Source organism: Parasteatoda tepidariorum, chromosome 2 (assembly GCF_043381705.1).
Source record: "Parasteatoda tepidariorum isolate YZ-2023 chromosome 2, CAS_Ptep_4.0, whole genome shotgun sequence".
Taxonomy (NCBI): Eukaryota; Metazoa; Arthropoda; class Arachnida; order Araneae; family Theridiidae; genus Parasteatoda; species Parasteatoda tepidariorum.
The window spans coordinates 85804081-85821946 of NC_092205.1; the positions used below are offsets into that span (position 1 = coordinate 85804081).

General features: G+C 29.4%; 1 protein-coding gene across 6 annotated transcripts in view; it reads left to right on the forward strand.

The window, feature by feature from the left end:
* Window positions 1-16932, forward strand: part of LOC107444359 (uncharacterized) — a 26113-nt gene extending 9181 nt beyond the window's left edge. For 2 of the 6 annotated variants that reach the window (XM_043047985.2, XM_043047986.2), the window contains exons 6-11: window positions 1662-1709; window positions 4552-4657; window positions 6391-6501; window positions 6602-6649; window positions 10435-10733; window positions 13988-14676. In XM_043047985.2, the coding sequence (XP_042903919.1) occupies window positions 1662-1709; window positions 4552-4657; window positions 6391-6501; window positions 6602-6649; window positions 10435-10733; window positions 13988-14269 (894 nt within the window). In that variant the 3' untranslated portion in view covers window positions 14270-14676. Of the gene's footprint in view, window positions 1-1661; window positions 1710-4551; window positions 4658-6390; window positions 6502-6601; window positions 6650-10434; window positions 10734-13987 lie in introns of all 6 variants that reach the window. The other 4 variants (XM_043047987.2, XM_071177851.1, XM_071177852.1 and 1 more) reach the window with 4 other exon arrangements.
* The last annotated feature ends 934 nt before the right edge of the window (window positions 16933-17866 follow it).

The window sequence follows — 17866 nt, forward strand, 5'->3', positions numbered from 1 at the left end:
GGATAAATGAGAATAATCTCACAATGTACAATGCTTTGTACCAAAATTCTGTTCATTTAAATAACAATGTTAATATTGCTTGAAATTCAAAGAAATACTATTGTTGTGTAGTTTTAAGCTTTCTTCATTATTTGCGCAATTTCTGTCTTTTGCATCATTTATGTAATAAATTTTTTTATGTTTAGAATTTGTGTAATTTTCAAAATTTCCTGCGATTTTTCCGCGAATTTGGGGTCTTTTTTCCCCGCGACAAACTTGCAGCCCTACTTATTGTCCTCCCCACTAACAACCTCTATGACTAGAGCAAAGACATTTGTCACTTATGTAAAAACCAACAGGTATATAATGCAAAACTATCTTTTAAAAAGTGTTGATTGCTGAATTCCATTGGTATAATTTTACAAGAAAAAATGAATAAAGTATATGAAATACCACACACTTTGTATCTCAAATTGTGATTGAGTATTGGCCTCATATTTTGCATGGTTCAAAAGATATAGTTGAATGGAGTAAATATCCACCATTACTTTATTTGTAAGAATTAAATAGAAAGGATTTAAAGATACTTAAAATTTTTCCAGCCCGTCTCCACCCCTTCAACAGTTGAATTCGGTTGGGTAGAGAATGGATTCTTACAATAATTTTGTTTAAGACGAAAAAATTTTCTTGGATCGAAAGGGAAATGATAACACAGAATTCTTAATTAAATGCATAATTTATCAATAAGTAATGTTGTACTAAATAATTAGTGAAATAAATATTTTATCTAGATTTTACAACTTCAATAAACACTTAGTGGACCAAAATTATAACCTGCTACGCAACTATAAAAAATGTGTCATACACAATGTACCCTAAAGCTACTACACATATTTTTCAGAATGTACCAATTGAGCGTATTTATCTGAGGAACGGCAGTTCTTTTTAATTTTGAAATACTCTAAATGCCACATGATTATTGAAATCCTGGTTTTATTAATATAATAATATTGTGCCATGTAAATTTTAAAATAAGTGTTTGAGTCTTTTTTTTTTTTTTTAGCATTTATTTGTAGTTTTTTTTTTTTTAAAATCCATTTAATGATTTTTTTTAAAATTCACATGCTGATTTTCTAATAGCAATGATTTTTTTTTTTTAACTTCACAAAAAATTTTCTGGTTGCAAATATTTTTTATTTCTTTCATTTTTTCATTGATTAGACTTTTTTAAATGCTGGTAAAGGTGTTTGCTTTGTAATAACAATGCTTCATTAAGGAAGCATAAAAACATATCAAGCATCAGATCTGTAAAATTTTGGTTGTGTTTTGTTGATGACAACAATTTTCAACAAGCTGGCACTAAAATTAAGTATGTCATTATTATAAGATAATTTTAAAATTAACCATTTTTATATTATAATAGGTTTATTTTATAAGTGTTAATAAATTTCGTATTAATTTTCTTTACTATGTATTAATGAAGTTAGTAATTAGTTTCTTTTTTTTTATGTGGGTGATTTCGTTAATTTAGATTTATTTTATTTACTATTTCATTTGCTTTTGATCTTATTCATTAATTTGTTGTGTTTTTTTTAATCTAAAGAAATTATTATTATTATTTTTTTTTTTAATTTTAACATTCTTGCCATCTTAGATTTTAAATCTTTATTTTACAATTTCAGACTTTGATGGAATTTGTTGACTTGCATGGTGGTTCATATGTTATTGTTGTATGTTTTTTTTTCCATTCATTTTCTTCAGTTTGTTTTCTTTCATAATTTCTTTTATTTTTCAATTTTGCAATTTTTATGCATTTGTCAGATTGTTTGTCATTTTATTGTATATCAGAAGTCAAACAAAAAAAAAATTTTTTTCTGTGGGTTTATCATTATACAATTATTAAATTTATACCTATATCCAGAAAACACAATAAATAATAATTTAGGTAGTAATATTGACATACAATTTAATCAAGGGTAAATTTAAAATTATAAACTTTTGTATTGTTTTTATAATTACTATGTATGTATCAGGAATTCTAGTTATGCGCCATAGCATGCCGAAGACGGTATGCAAATTGCAAAAATAATTTTATGCTTATCCCCAGAGGCATGTAATTTTTCATCATTTTTTTTTTAATTTTTCAAAAATATTTGTAATTTATTAATATTTGGAAGCTTTTAAATTTAAATTTTAGTTTATATTTAAAAATCTAAAGCATGAAATAATTACTCTTCATGTATATTTTAAAATGTTTCTATACTGTTTTAAATTGGGATTCTCTTTAAGTAAAAAACCAGACATTTGAATGTCCTGGCCAAAGAATGTATAGAGATAAAGAAGGCTAGTTTCCGTAGACATAATGTAAACCAGTCCCTCTAAGGTTAGTACAGTCCCTGACATAGAGGAAAAAACAACATTTAGGAGGGCAGAAGCTGTTCTTAAAAACCAACTTACACCCACCTCTTTTCCAACCACTGCTGGGGTTAGGGAGGAGAATGTTTTTTTCTTTTATTTATGGTTGGTCTGTTGCTGCATTTACGCACTATTTATTAATAGTACTATATTTATTAAGTTAATTCTTTGAGATTTAATTTATATCGTCTATGTTCGTGACATCTGTCGTCCTTTTTCAAGATGGAATAAAATAATAAAATGGCGGGAGGAACCTAACCCAACCAGTTTAGGTGACATAGATCCTGACCGTCAATTTGCTTCTCACATGTGTGTGCTGAATCTTGGTACACAATATTTGATTATGTTGCTCTCCTTGTGTAAGTTGTTTTTCTGGTACAGCTTACCACACTGAGCAGTTTCCCTTGTTAGTTATGTATTCGGAGAGCAATATCTTCTCCTTTGTATATTCTTTGACCTGGGTTCTCTAGACGTTTAATTTACAATATTTATTCGAATCACTGTATATAAATATTTTTAAGAATATAATACAAAACATTTTTATCAAAATAATGGCTGTCAACAGTAACTAAATTTTTTAGTTTCATAAAAATTGCTTAAGACCTGTAATTTACAAAAATTTTCAGAATTACTGTATTAAATTTTTTTTTATTGGAATATAATACAAGCATTTTTTTTTAGTCAAAATAATAGTTGTCCAAAGTAATTTAATTATCTGGTTTTGCAAAATTTGTTTACCTTAAGAATAAAATGGTGAATATTATTGAATATCAGAAAATTAAGAATAAAATGTCATTGAGTACAAGCATGTTTTACTATCTATTTCAAAGTGGAATCAGTTATATGTCTCCTTAATACAGTGTGGACCTGAGTATTTTCCATATTGTTACAAAATAATTAATGCAATCAATTAATTTTTGAATTAAAACTGAATAACTTGTATATGAAATTCCTCCCTTATATCATTCTTTACCTGCACTTTATAGCCCACAAAGTTTTTTTAATATGTAATTTACGAAAATTAATGTTTAAAAAAAATTATGGCTTAAAAGTTAGTATTAGTTGAGTGCTTCACATTTTTTTTTTAATTTAAAGTATTCATTTTTAAGGATGTCAATCATTTTTCTTCAAAAAATTCAACCCTGAAGAATGCACTTAAAAAACCAACTTATGAAAATTTTGTGATTTCTATATAGTTTATAATCATACAAATTGTCAGTTAAGAAGCAATTTTTTTAAATTTAAAAAAAAAAGAAAAAGGCTTCAGTCCGAAAATTTAAATCACTGTCTACAGCAAAAATTCACCAATTCTTGTCATTTGGTCACATTAGACATTGCTTTAAAATATATTATTCTTTTAAAAACCTCCGCTTTTTTCATTCAATTTTTTATGTATAAGTTTTTGTGGAATCACTAATTCTAATTGTCTTCTATAATATAAATAAGGAATGTGTAATTAAAGACATTTTATTTTCTTTCAACATTTTTTACAAAAATTAACTTTTTAAGTGATACTTTTTGATTGGTTGAGAAAAATCCTTAAAAAATTGTTTGTCTTATCAAATTAATGATAATTGGGTGTCAATTAATATGTTTTTGCATAAAAAAATTATTGATGTCATACATATTATTACCCTGAATTTCTTTGTAATTTAAGGGCTCAAAAAGTAAGTTGTAAAAGCAAAAATGTAATTAATAGTATTTTATTTTTATTTAATATTCCTTCAACAATTAACATTTTAAGTGATACTTATTGATTGGTTGCTGATAGATAAATAATCGTATGATTTTTTTAGATCAAGTAAATTTTTATCATCTCATTTAATATGTTTTAAGGAAGAATCAGAATTTAAATATATTGGTATTTTACGAGTTAACCACCAACTTCCATTGTATTTCAAGGGTTTAAAAAGTTAACTTAAATTTTAATAAATTTTAAATGATATACTAGCTTGGAAAACAACTCCAAATAATTCTTTTACAATAAATGTTTTAATTATATAAACCTTAAGGGATACTTTAAAGAGTGATCCAGTTTGCTGTTATGTTTGTAAATCTGAGTTACAAATTTTTCTTCACTCTGAATATTTTTACTTAGTTAACTAACAATGCTTGTTTATTTTGAATGTTGTACAGATTATGCATTTATCTCTTTAGGTTTCCCCTAACGAAGAATGGCCACGTCCTCCACACGAAAAAATATTTTGCTCTGAGGAATTAAATATTATGGCTAATTCTTCTAGTATTGTGAATGATACAGATAGTAAATATAATTTTAGAAATATTCTGTTTTATCAGTCTATATATAATAGTTGTCAACAAAATATTAGTTTGTCTCAGGGCTCGAAAAAACTCAGAAATTTTACCCGTCCCCGAGGACGGCTTGTCCAACAATGTACTCGTCCTCCTTTGAAACTAACCCGAAGCTTCTAAATAAATGAAAATATAATTTTCTCTTATTTATTACTAACATTTATATAAATTGCTCACTGAATTAGTAGTTACTAGGATTACATTATACAGTAAAAGAAATACTAGGTTACTAATAGTAAAACCTAGTATTTCTTTTATGAAATAATTTAAATGACCAAGTTCAAGTTATCTGGAATGTCAATTTATCCGAGGGTATTGCGTTTTCTAAATGAATCAAATATGATGTTTGCCAGTTCCACAATCAAGCCAATGATTAACAGAGGTTTCTGCACAGAAATCTGAATGGGGTTTTCCATTTAGGTAGATGCTCATAATTGCGTTTAACGCTTCTTGTTTAAGACCAGTACGTAATGTGTTTTTTTTAAAGTTCATTGCTGAAAAACCTCTTTCAACCGCTGCAATACTCCCAGACAGGGAAAACATCAATTCCACCATGATCAGTATGTTGCTGTGTTTCTAGATTAGAGGGTCATTTTAGAAGTGAGGTGCTAAACTCTTGTTAAGATAACAAAAATTGAAAATGTATCACGAACATTAACGGGAAAATGGCCGTCCGCGCGGGCGTTGGATTCAAGAAATTTGTTGTCCGCGGAGAATTTTTGTCCGCCGAGGACGGGCGGTTTTTCGAGCTCTGGTTTGAGTTATATAATTTTAAAATATGTTCTGATAATAGTTATTTCAAAATATGCATAGAACATGCTTTGAGCATATGTACTTGATGTAATTTTATTTATTCTTTCCAAAATTTTCCATAATATATTAAGTAAAGCATAAAATATTATGTGACATTAAATATTGTGCAATTGACATTATTATAGATAATTATAATTCTAGAAATATTTATTTTTATCAATTTATGTATTACAGTTGTCAACAAAATATTAGCTTGACTTGTATAATTTTATTTATAAATGTTTTTATAATAAGTATTTCAAAGTATTTATTTGAAATGAAGTAGAACATGCTGAGTTGACTTCTTGTTCTTCAAAATGTTCTTATTGTGTTGTTATGTTAAGTATTTTAATTTTTCTCACAATTTATTTATTTTTTTATTGTTGCTTTTCACCTCTTTCCTGTAAAATTTTTCTGTTGCCAATTCAGATTATCTTTAAAAAAATTCAGTTAAATTAAGTCAAATTGAATTTGCCTGCTTCAGAAAGACTAACGTTCTTTTCAGTTTAAAATTATGGTGTGCAATTATATTAAAGGTAAGGTTCTGAACTCTTAAACTAAAATGATTAAATATAAGAAGTAGGTGTAAGAGCTAAGCTTAAAATGAAAAATATTTTAGAAAAATTGAATTTATAATTGATTATTTTTTTTATAATTTAATGGAAAAGAGAAATCTAACAAACAAAATTTTTCAGAAGTCTTATTTTTTTTCTGTTAATGAAAATGATTGTATAGATGATATCAGAAATTAGTAAAGTAAGTAAGTTTGATTTCTTAAGCTTACAATTCAAAATGTTGCTCTGTTAGTAGCCAATATATGGTTTTTGCTGATATTTTAGGTTTAAATGCTAAAAATAAATGTGTTAAACTGTTTAAAACTTCTTTTTTTAGCAAATGAAAAGAAAAAAGAGATTTCTATTATGAAAATACAGTTACTGTTAATACCCTCAACAATACTTCTTTTTATAATCACCATTGTTATGCTTAAAAAATATAAGCCAAGTAAGTAGTAAAAATAATTTTTTCAAAGTAATGCATTATTTTAGAGTTTTATGTCTTTTCTGTTTATATTTTTTTATAAATTGTTCTTATATTCTCATAGGTATTTTCTCAAGTGCCAATCGTCTAACCAGTCTAATATTCCAACCAGGTATATTTAATTTTTAGTGCATTTTCGCCTATATCTTTTTAATATGTATAGCAATATAGCAACAAAAATTGTTTATGAACATGTTTTCTTAGTTTGTAAGTAAAGGTTTTATAAACCTTTAAAGCAACTTTAGTGTGTAAGATTAGTTTTTGTCTTGTAAGGAAAGCACCCTAAGTGTTTGGCAAGTTTTCCAATTGTATACGGAAATTTTGTGTGATAGTAAGGCTAAGGAATCGGTCCTCTGTGACCTGTCCGCTCATAACAAGGTATCCCTGCATTGGGTACCAGGACATATGGGTATCTGTGGAAATGAGCTAGCTTACAAAGCAGCACGGGCTGGCTCTAATGCAATTTTCTGGGGCCCTGAACCTGCGCTGGGAATTTCTCTCTCCTCATTTAGGGCAACCATATTCAAGCTCTACGGCAAGATCGCCCATGAGCAATGGCTCGCTGCTGACGGTCAGAGACAAGCTAAGGGGCTGAATCGAGACTGTCCTAGTGTACGTCAAAAGGAACTCTTAAAGCTTAGTAGAAACAGTATAAGGAAGATCATAGGTCTTCTTACTGGTCACTGTATCCTCAGGAGACACCTAAACATTATGGGAATAGAATCCAATTCTCTTTGTCGGGGATGTCATCTAGAAGAAGAGACATCACGACACATACTCTGTGATTGTGAGGTCTATTCTGCTCAAAGATTTGAGCATTTAGGGCAGCATATCGTCAATGCCTGGGAACTGCTAGATGTTCCTGTAAGGTGCTTGCTGAATTTTATTTCAGCCATAGGGCTTTCATGCTAATCATGATTTTAGGTTTTGGGTACAATAGACCTCTGGTCGATGTGCCCTGCTCGTTAGAGCTGCCCAATCTCTAAGTCTAAGGCTAAGGAATAATTTGTAAAAATATTTTTTGTTGCTAATTTTGAACTATAGTTATTAAACTAAGGGTTGCTTGAAATGGCAATTATTACTCACAGAGCCTTAGTGGCTCAGGAGATACAGACCTAGGTTGGAATCCCAGACATGGCAGGTCGATACTAATTCTGTATCCTGTTCGCACTGACCACAGTGCTAACATAAAATATCCTTGGTGGTAAATGGATCATGGAGAAATAGTTCCCTTGCCGTCAGGCTAATCGTCGGAGGTTTCCCCAGTTTCTCTCTCAGTTTAATGCAAGTATTTCATCAAAAAGTCCTCAACAAAGACAAATTTCTCTCAATACCACATCCAGGAGTTCCTGTGTTTTCTGGGTGGATTCGGTTCAAAATTACAAGGCTACAGTACTTTCCTCTTTTCTGATTTGTAAAGAACTTTGCAAAAAATAAAAAATCTTCACTAAATATATTTTACCCATTTTAAAAATATGAGAAGCCCAATTGATTGTTTTGATTTTGATGCTCTTAAACAGGGTGCGTAGCGTTTTTAAAAAGTGCTTAAAGGTGCTTATTTTCAATTTTCGTTTTTTTAAAAGCCTTTAAAGTGCTTTTTTCATTAGGTGTTTTTAAAAAGTGCTTAATTTTTCCTTTTTTAAAATGAGATTCTTCCTTTACCATGTTGATTTTTGCTATGAATCATGCAAAATGACACAGTTCACATTGTTCTATTCAACGTTTTCTCAATAAATTCAACCCCAATCTATTTCGGCGTATTTTCAGTTCATAGCGTATGAAAACGCCATTCGTTTTGCATGATTCAAAATTTCATAATTTTTGACAATTTTCAAAAACAATGTCAAAAGGTTTTTTTTCTTTTCTTTCACATGATGGTTAAAAGAAGATAAAACGGTCAATTGTCAAAAACTTTCCAACCCTGCCTAATTATGATTTTTTTTAAGTGCTTAAAAATATTTCTTGAGTGCTTGAAAAGTGCTTATTTTTTGTTAAATAATTTGGCTACACACCCTGTTAAAAGAGCATCAAAATCAAAACAATTTCATTATTGAGCTCTTTGAAAATTCTATCAGTTTTTGAGTATCTTTGCGAAAGGCCATTTTCTTTGGCACGAAAAATGTTTCTTAGAAGAGATCTTATTACTAAATGTTAATGTGTAAATGATTTTTGTGATAATAAAGAAAGTTAAGCATATCCTCCACAACCAGTTTTATTTTATAACCGTCGTTGAACAGCCGACCCAATTTCATTGGTTTACGACTACTAATGTTCAACTTCGTGGCCTTGTAATTTTGAACCCAATCCAGAAGACAAGGGAACTCCTGGATCGAGTATTGGGAGAAATTTACCTTCTCGGAGGACTTTTTGATGGAGCTAACCCGCATTTACGTTACATGGAGAGGAAGACCATAAGCCTGACGGCAAGGGGACTCTAACCCATGATCTGTCTACCACTGAGGATATTTCATGTCAGCACTGTGATCGGTGCAAGCCAGATGCAGAATTCTCATTGACTGAGTTTCGAACCTGGTTCGCCACATTGGAAGGCGAATGCTCTATCCCCTGAGCCATCGCGGCTCACAACAACCAGTTGTCGTAAAAGGAGGTCATAGTTGTTAAGGTTTCATAATCTGAAATCCTTAAACAATGATGATAGCAATTTGTCCTCAACATTGCACGCTGACCATCTTTTCTTCCCAAAAACCGGAGCCCATGGACCTACAGCTAGATAGGATCAAACGTAAGCCACCACCTTCATAATTAGATCTCAGTACTCTGACCTACAATTACTTTTGCTTGCCAGTCACACTGGTTTTTATTAATCTGGAACTAGATAGGATAGGTCTTAAACCATCATCTTAACAATTATATCTGTATTTTAACCAACATTATGATGGTAGCACTTTGCCTAACATTGCACAGTATCCTTCTTTACTTCCCAGACAAACTGGTACATACCGACCTGAAGCTAAGTAGGATGAAACTTAAGCTTCCACCCTCACAATATCTCAGTACTTTTGACTGAAGTTATGGTGGTTGCAATTTGCCGAGCATTGCACACTGACCACCTCTAATTCTCAGACACATTGGTACTCATTAGTCTGAAGCTAGGTAGGATCAATGTTAAGCTTCACCCTTCATAATTATATTTCAGTATTTTAAACAACAGTGTGATGGTAATGATTTGTCCAACATTGCTCACCTTTACTGCCCAGACAAACTTGTACTCATTAATTTAGAGCTAGATAGGATTAATCTTTAGCCATCACATTCACAATTATATCAGTACTTTAACCTATGGTATGATGGTGGTGATTTGTCCAACATTGCACACTGGCCGCCTTTACATCCCAAGTACACTGGTACCAAATCTGGAGCTGGATAGGATCAATTTGAAGCCATCGCCTTCACAATTGTATTAGTGCTTTAACCGACATTATGATAGTGGCACTTTGCCTAACCTTAAACAGTGGCCACCTATACTTCCCAGCAAACTGGTACATACTGATATGAAGGTAGGTGGGATTGAGCTTAAGCTTCCACCTTCACAATATCTCAGTACTTTAACTAAAGGTATGGTGGTGGCAATTTGCCAAACATTGCACACTCGCAACCTTTACTTCTCAGACACACTGGTACACATAAGTCTGAAGCTAGGTAAGATCAAACTTAAGCTGTCACATTCATAATTAAATCTCAGCACTTTGAAACCTGATAGTTGCTATTTGCTCAACATTGCAACCTGGCCAATGGGTACCAGACAAACTGGTACCATCAATCTGATATTAGGTAGACTTACAGGGCCTTTGATGATAGAACAAGGTCCTTCGCAATTATATCTCAGTATTTTAACTACTGTGCTATCAAGATGCTATAATATTGTTTACTTCCTAGGTGATAATTCGGAGGAAAGATGTCATATTTTATTTGACAACATAGAACTTTTAATACTGCATTCTTCTGATGCTGGCATCCAAAGTAAAATTCTATTGTTAAAAGATTTCCTTGAAAAATATGCTTCCTTCAAAGTTATTACCATGATGGATGTAATGTTCTACAACAACATTGACTCTCTTTGGTTTAAGACTCAGTTTTTTTACAAATGCAAAAGCCTTGGTGACCCCATTAATTCAAGTAAGAGAATTCTTCTTGTGGAACCTGGCAAGGCCTTGTCTCAAGTAAATAAAAATCAAGTAAGTTTACTAAATTTTTTGTTTTGTTTTTTCAAAATCATTAAAATTTGTTTTTTCAATTGTTAACTGTTAAATGAAGTGTTTAGAGCTAAAGTGTTTCAAGTCCAGAAATAAAATTAAATGTTTGTTTGTTATAGTTTTATGTATTATTTTTCGTAATATAAATTTTCAAATTTATGCTCAGATCACAGCCTTATGCTAAGTGTTTGTAAATAACTATAGATAAGGTCGCATAAATTCTGCAAAAAAAAGTAAAAAAAAAGGCATATTTTACTAGTTTCCTCATACAAGTCTCTGAATGTCCACCAGCAAAATGTCTTCATTTACCAGATAAATTTGTCTAAATGTTTTTTTTCTATATTTCTGCTTAATAAAGTCCAATAATTTCTGTGATGTTGAAAATATATTATAAGGCAGCTAAGTTAAAATCTTAATTGTAATAATTGGAAAATTTTAAATAAAGCAAAAAAAAAATATTATTTTTTTTTCCAAATAAATTTTTTTCTGTTTTAGTTGTTTGTTTTATAAGTCATCTGCAGCCTGCCTGCACAATTCAAAAAGATTTGTCGCACAATTTTGAAACTATTTCCTAAGACACTAGCTTAAGATTCATGTAGTACAATATACTCTCGATATTTAAAAACTGAAGGGTTGCTAAAAAAATTTTGAGACAGAGAGTTTTCGAGATGCAAGTTCAGAACTAAATAAGTTCTAAAAAGTAGAAAAATATACTCTAAAATAGTACTCTAAAAATTAGAATCGTGAAACATAAGAATAACTACTAATAATTATGTATGTAATGATAGTTGAGTATAGGTCTAAATACAGCAATGATATTCTTTAAAAGTAAGACAATAATTATGCATCAAATAGAAAAGAATTGGCTAACAATAAACTTACATTATGATTTTTTTCGAAAATATTCAACATAGCAAAGTTATCTGAAAAAATTGTTTGACATAGGAAATCAAATTAATATATATAATGCCAGGTGAAAAAATACTTTTTTGACATAGCGCAGTTTTTGAGGTATAAACGTTCAAGATGTTGAGAGTATATAGGTCTTAACTTTTAGCTTGATTGACTCAAAACTATAATTTATGAACTAAATCTACTTAAGCTCTGGACGATTCTTATGTATAAGTTATCTTCATAAAGTTTGTTCTTGGTTTAGATATTAAATAAACCAAATTAACTCAACTGTACAGTTTAAAAAAAAAAATGAAACGATTAATTTATTTGAGAATTTTTACTACCTTAGTATAAGAAAAATGATACATTGATAATAATCTTTGTTTCATATTGTGAAATAAATACTTCATTAAATTAATTTCTTTCATTTACTTAAATATTAATTCTTAAAACTTAAGTTGTTTACTGTGTTATATACAGTAAAAGCTAAAGTTTAAACTATCTGTATAGATATAATCATCAATTCCAGGATACACTAATAAAAAAAAATCCTCTGAAATTTGGATAAAAAATTCAATTAAAAATTTCATTTTGAGATTAAATCGAAGTATTTTTATATAAAATATTAAGATATAATTCACATAAAATTAAGAGAACATATAACACACAAGCTCACATATACATATCCGATAATCCTATTTTATTGCTTAATTGAACGCACACAGTTTTTTGTTTGAAAATTAATTCATATCATTCTTTTTTATTTTTACAAATAATAAATTCATTTAGTCGTTAAAAATAAAATTAACACCAAACAATTTCAAATTGCATTAATTTTCAAAATCTATTGAGCAAACAGTTATATTTTATTTTTAAAAAAAGGGGGGTAGACTAAAGATCATAAAATAATGAATGACACATCGAAACATAGCTTTAAAAAATCATTATTTAAATTTTTTTCATCTTTGATTTAAAAGTAGATTAAGATAAGATGAGAAAAAAAATTTCCAAAGGGATGCTCTATTTAAAAAAAAAAATTCCCCCTCTGTTTATAAAATTAACAAGATGTAACACACTAAATTGAAAAGAATGAATGCTAGACTGAAATAAAAATATACAAGAGCCCACATGATCATTCTCCAAGGTGACTCCTTCCCCTGTTTTTATCGGGTCGCATTCATTTCATCGACAATCACTTCATCGACACACCATTTCATCGACACCTCTTCATCGACAGGCCGTTTCATCGACTAGGTCATTTCGTCGACAGGCCGTTTTCTCGACAGGGTTGTTTCGTCGACAGGCCATTTCGTCNGCCCACATGATCATTCTCCAAGGTGACTCCTTTCCTTGTTTTTATCTTGCATTCACTCTTTGAGATTATTGGCTTGAAACTTAAAGCAATGTCTTCTGCCTCCTTACCCCTTGTCAAATGATTTCCTCCTGAGTCATAAAGCTCTAGAGAAGAAATCCTTCTTGAAAAATGCAGAACTTATTCTATTCAATTTCAAACAAGTGGTTTTTCAACTGCACATTTTTCTTTCTATCTTTAGTGAAACTTTTAGAAATAGAATTTTAATTATAAGGAAAATTAAAACTAATAATATATAATTTACAAAAAAAGAACTGATAAATATATTTTTCAAACAGACAATAATTTAAAAAAAGGAATAAGTTAATAATTTAGAGATCGTTAAATCTAGTTCTCGTATGATGCTCCCCTAACTTGGCAGTCCAAATGATCGCTTGCCCTTCTGCAGGCCTTCATGCCCTCAGTATCACCACTTCAATTAATATTTTCCTATCTTTTGAATAATTTTAAAATATTACTAAATACTCTTTTTGGCACCTCGGTGGCTCAGGGGATAGAGCATTTGCCTCCGAATGGGATGTCCTAGTTTTGAATCCCAGCTGTAGCAGCCCCAGCGGGGATGTAAAATATATTTAGTGGTAGATGAATCATTGGTTAAAATCCACTTCCTGTTAACCGCCTATGGTTGGTGTTTTTTCTCTCCATGTAATGCAAGTTCAGGTTGGTTTCATCAAAAAATCCTCCATGAAGTCTCAGTGAATATATGAATCCAGGAATCTCATGAATCCAGGAGTTCCCTTGTCTTCTGAATTGGGTTGAAAATTGTAGGGCTGCAGAGTTGAACATTAATAGTCGTAAACTCAGAATTTAGTCAGCTGTTCAAGGTCAGTTATAATATGAAATAAAATACTATTTTTTAATTAAATATTTGAAAGTTTAAAACATACACTTAGTGTTCCAGGATGTTTTTAAGTTTTCATATTTCAATTTGCATTTAATATTTTCATTTAAAATTTTTACTTTATTTTAGAATATTCTAGATGATATTTATTGCGAGGGCTTGCATATTCTCCTCAGTGCTTGGTCAAGATGTTTAAAGGATTACTGCCACTTGTTTGTTTTGGAATTTAATAATAATTATGCGGAACGCCAGTTTGCCCAAGAGTTCGTTCCTGGGGTTCGTTACTTGATTCCAAGAGATTTAGTTAAACTTTGTCTCAATTTAAGTTCTTGTGGAGAATCTAATAATGAATCTCTTCAACAAAAGTTAACCACAAGTTTAAGATCTCACAAATTAATGGAACATTGTTAAAAAATATGTTGAACAGTCTCATGTTATTTGTTAAGATCTGAGGTCAATTTATATGGCTGATATGTTCTACACTTTTAGGGGCAATCAGATTTTTACTCCGTATACACATTTTTTTCTATTCTTGAAGATTGAAATTACCTAAAAAAAAATTTAAATTTTTTTTTTTTGTATATTTACCTCTGTTCTATTTAAAGAAATTCTCACAATTTGTTATCATCCTAATACTTATTAATTGCTAGCAAAATACCCATTCTTTATTAGGGGAGGAAAAAAATCGTAAATACAGGTTGTGTCACAATTCCCTCCAGGTTTTTTTCCACAAATATTCAATGTGTGAACTTTGTCTGATGCTGCAGACTTCAAGTCTGAAGTTAAATTTTTGCCACACTCTCTGCAACATGTCCCAATCAATGGTAGCAAATGTGGTTGTGATCTTTGATTTAACCCCTTAAAAGAAATGTACTAATTAATAAAATCACATCATTTTTTATAAACCATCCAAAACCCAGAGACAAATGTGACACACCCTGTATTTTTATTTTTAAGAATTGCTTAACAATGGAACTGACATTGCTCAAAGACTTGTAGTTGAGATTCTACTGATCAGATCATACTGAAACTTCAAATATATGTTAGGTATATCATGTGGCCTAGGTTTCGATCAAAAACAAAGTCGTGGTAACTTGTGACTCTATGACAATGTAAAGAGAAAGATAACAGTTTAGAAACGGAGAAGAGCAAAATATTTTATTTGCTCACATACCTGTGTGCATGCAGATGTCTTTTCGATCAATATTATTCTGAAACCCTTCGACCACATTGACACAGCTGTCAAGTTAACTTCATTAGTTGTCATTTGTATATCAAATGCAATACATATGAGTTTCACATGTGATGGCCACAACATAATTTTTACATAAAATTGAAATGGGCTATTCACCTGCATAGACAGCGTAGTGCCATTCCTTGAAAAAATTTCAGCCTTTTTCTTGAACATATAGCATATAATTAAAGTTACATTCAAATATGTTTAAAAGAACCAAGATTATGAACCAAGGGCCTAAGGGTTTATACAGCTTATATACAGAGTCAGTTGGATTTGATGATTCATCCAGTTTCAATGGACTGTTTATTTACAAGTATATGATGCACAAAAAACCGTTTATACTTGGAAAGATGTATACACTTACCAAGTTTCTGGTATATACAGCAAATGTTCATTGTGTGTATGCTTAGTCACCCAATACCCATCCCAGTGGTAAACCACTTCACCAGTAAACCAGTTTGCATATATTCAATAGCTATTTTCTATGAATGTCTGTCACAGCTGCAGTGATGTGCTCTTGTTGAATTGCTGTTGCTTTGGGAAAGCATTGAATATTTGTAGCGTGTACCTGACACTTATGTATTTTTTCTTGTGCATCATATACAAAAAACAAACAATTCTTTGAAATTATTTAAATCATTTAGGCTAACGTATTATTATAACTGAAGATTATGTACTTATGTTCATGCCTGTAATTTAAGTATGTACTACTGTAATATTTTTTGTCAAAGGCATAATAAGAACATTATGCTGTATAATGGTTCCTTGATGATTAATTTCAATAGTATTATGTTTAATATCATTTTAAAGGATCTTATAATTATAACGTACTCTATAAAGAATACGCACATTTGTCTTATTGTGAATTAGATTAATCGTCTAATTAAAATTTTTTTTTAGTGTTTTTAACTATATATTCAATTTCTAGTCTTTTTGTATTCTTCGTATGTATTCAATTTCTAGTTATCATTATGTATATTATTATTCTAATGATTAAGAGTTTATCTTGGTAAATTTTATAGTGTATTGAAAATAATATATATTCAAAGTGTACCTGACGTAATTTAATTAAATTTTAAATCAATTAGTACATTTATACGTAGTTTAAATTTTTGCATTTTAAAATTGGAAATATAAAATGTTAAGCTTAAAAATGATTATGTGTTTAATTTTTTACTTTGACTGAATTTTAATGCCAGATATGTTGGTTAGAAAATTTAAATTTTGCTTCTTACTATTAAATTTCACTTATTACATTTAAATTCAATATATCTTCATCATGTTATCAGCGTTGAATGTAATAATCTATTTTTATGAATAGAAAGACTTGTTAGAATATTCATTATCATTTTTTAAAAATGTTCCTGTCTAGATAAGCTATATTATATGTTATTTTTATTATCATAAACACATGCTTATTCTATTTTTCATACTTGAAAATATACGAGAAGTTTTTATATTTTTGTATCATGCATTGTTTATAAATGTATTTTGTCAAATATACAAAATATTAACTAGGAAAGCTCAAGGTTTTTAACTGTTTCTCATTTTTAAAATTTTACAAATTATTCATACACATCTACTGTTCCAAGATACCATTTGCATTTAAAATCAATTATGTAACAATAAAACTTCAGTTCAATTACTATTTCAAATCTATTAAATTCTATTGAACCCAAGAAAGGTTGAGTAAAGAAATAGATGATTTTACGTAATATTGACTGTACTTGAATCTTATTTTGTATAAGTTTTATTTAGTAATATTTGTATTTATGCATTTTTATTTAGTGTTATGTACTTACTGAGGAAATAGGTATATACCTTTACTTTAACTGTATACCTTTTTTGTCATTTCTTTTTTTATCATTTCCTTTTTTGCCCAATTTTTCTTTCCCTTTTTGTTTATAAAGTCATGCATTAGCTGAATTATATTTGAAGACCAAAATTTACATTTTCGTTGATTTTTTGATGAGCAATGTAGGAAATATCTTGAATTTTTTGCTACTTTTTTAGAATACAGAAGGGCAAATATTTTGAACAGAAAGATTTTGTCATGTGAAAGTAATTGTAAAATAATGCTATTCAAGTTTTACAATCAAGGTTTTATTCGAGTCAAAACCTTAAACACATATAAATCTTTGTTTGTTAAAGCTTGGAGAAAGGTTCTGTATCACTGTCTTAAGTGAACCTTGTTTTATTCTTCTTAATTTATTAGAAATTATTGTCATTATTATGATTAGAAAAGAAAATTATTAAATGTTTCTTTCAACAGTGATCTGTGTAATCTCTGTTTTAAATAGTGGAAAGAAATAGAAATAGTTACTCTAATTCAGAGAAAATAAATTTTCATTCAAGAGTCTTATAATCCATAAATTTAAATATTTTAACAATGTTCATAAATTGAACATTTTCTCCTTTAAATTTAATTTTATTGATAGGTCATCAAAGATTTCTTTTTCAGTTTTTATTCCTTTTCATTACAATCTCTGAATTATACACTTGTTGCAGTTGCATTATGCAGTCAAAATGAAAAATATTTATAACTGTAACTACTTTTATTAAAAGTAATTAATAATTGCAAATTAAATTTAATTTTTTCCCTTTGATTTAAATATTGATTATTTACTAGTGTTTAAATTGTTGGCTTCTATTTTTTTCCCTTTATGCTTTTTATCTATTTTATTTTTTGTCTTACCTACTCTAAAGAAACTTTTATTCCTTATGTTTTTAAGTGATTTTTTGTTTCATATTGTTTTTGTTTTGTTTTTAAA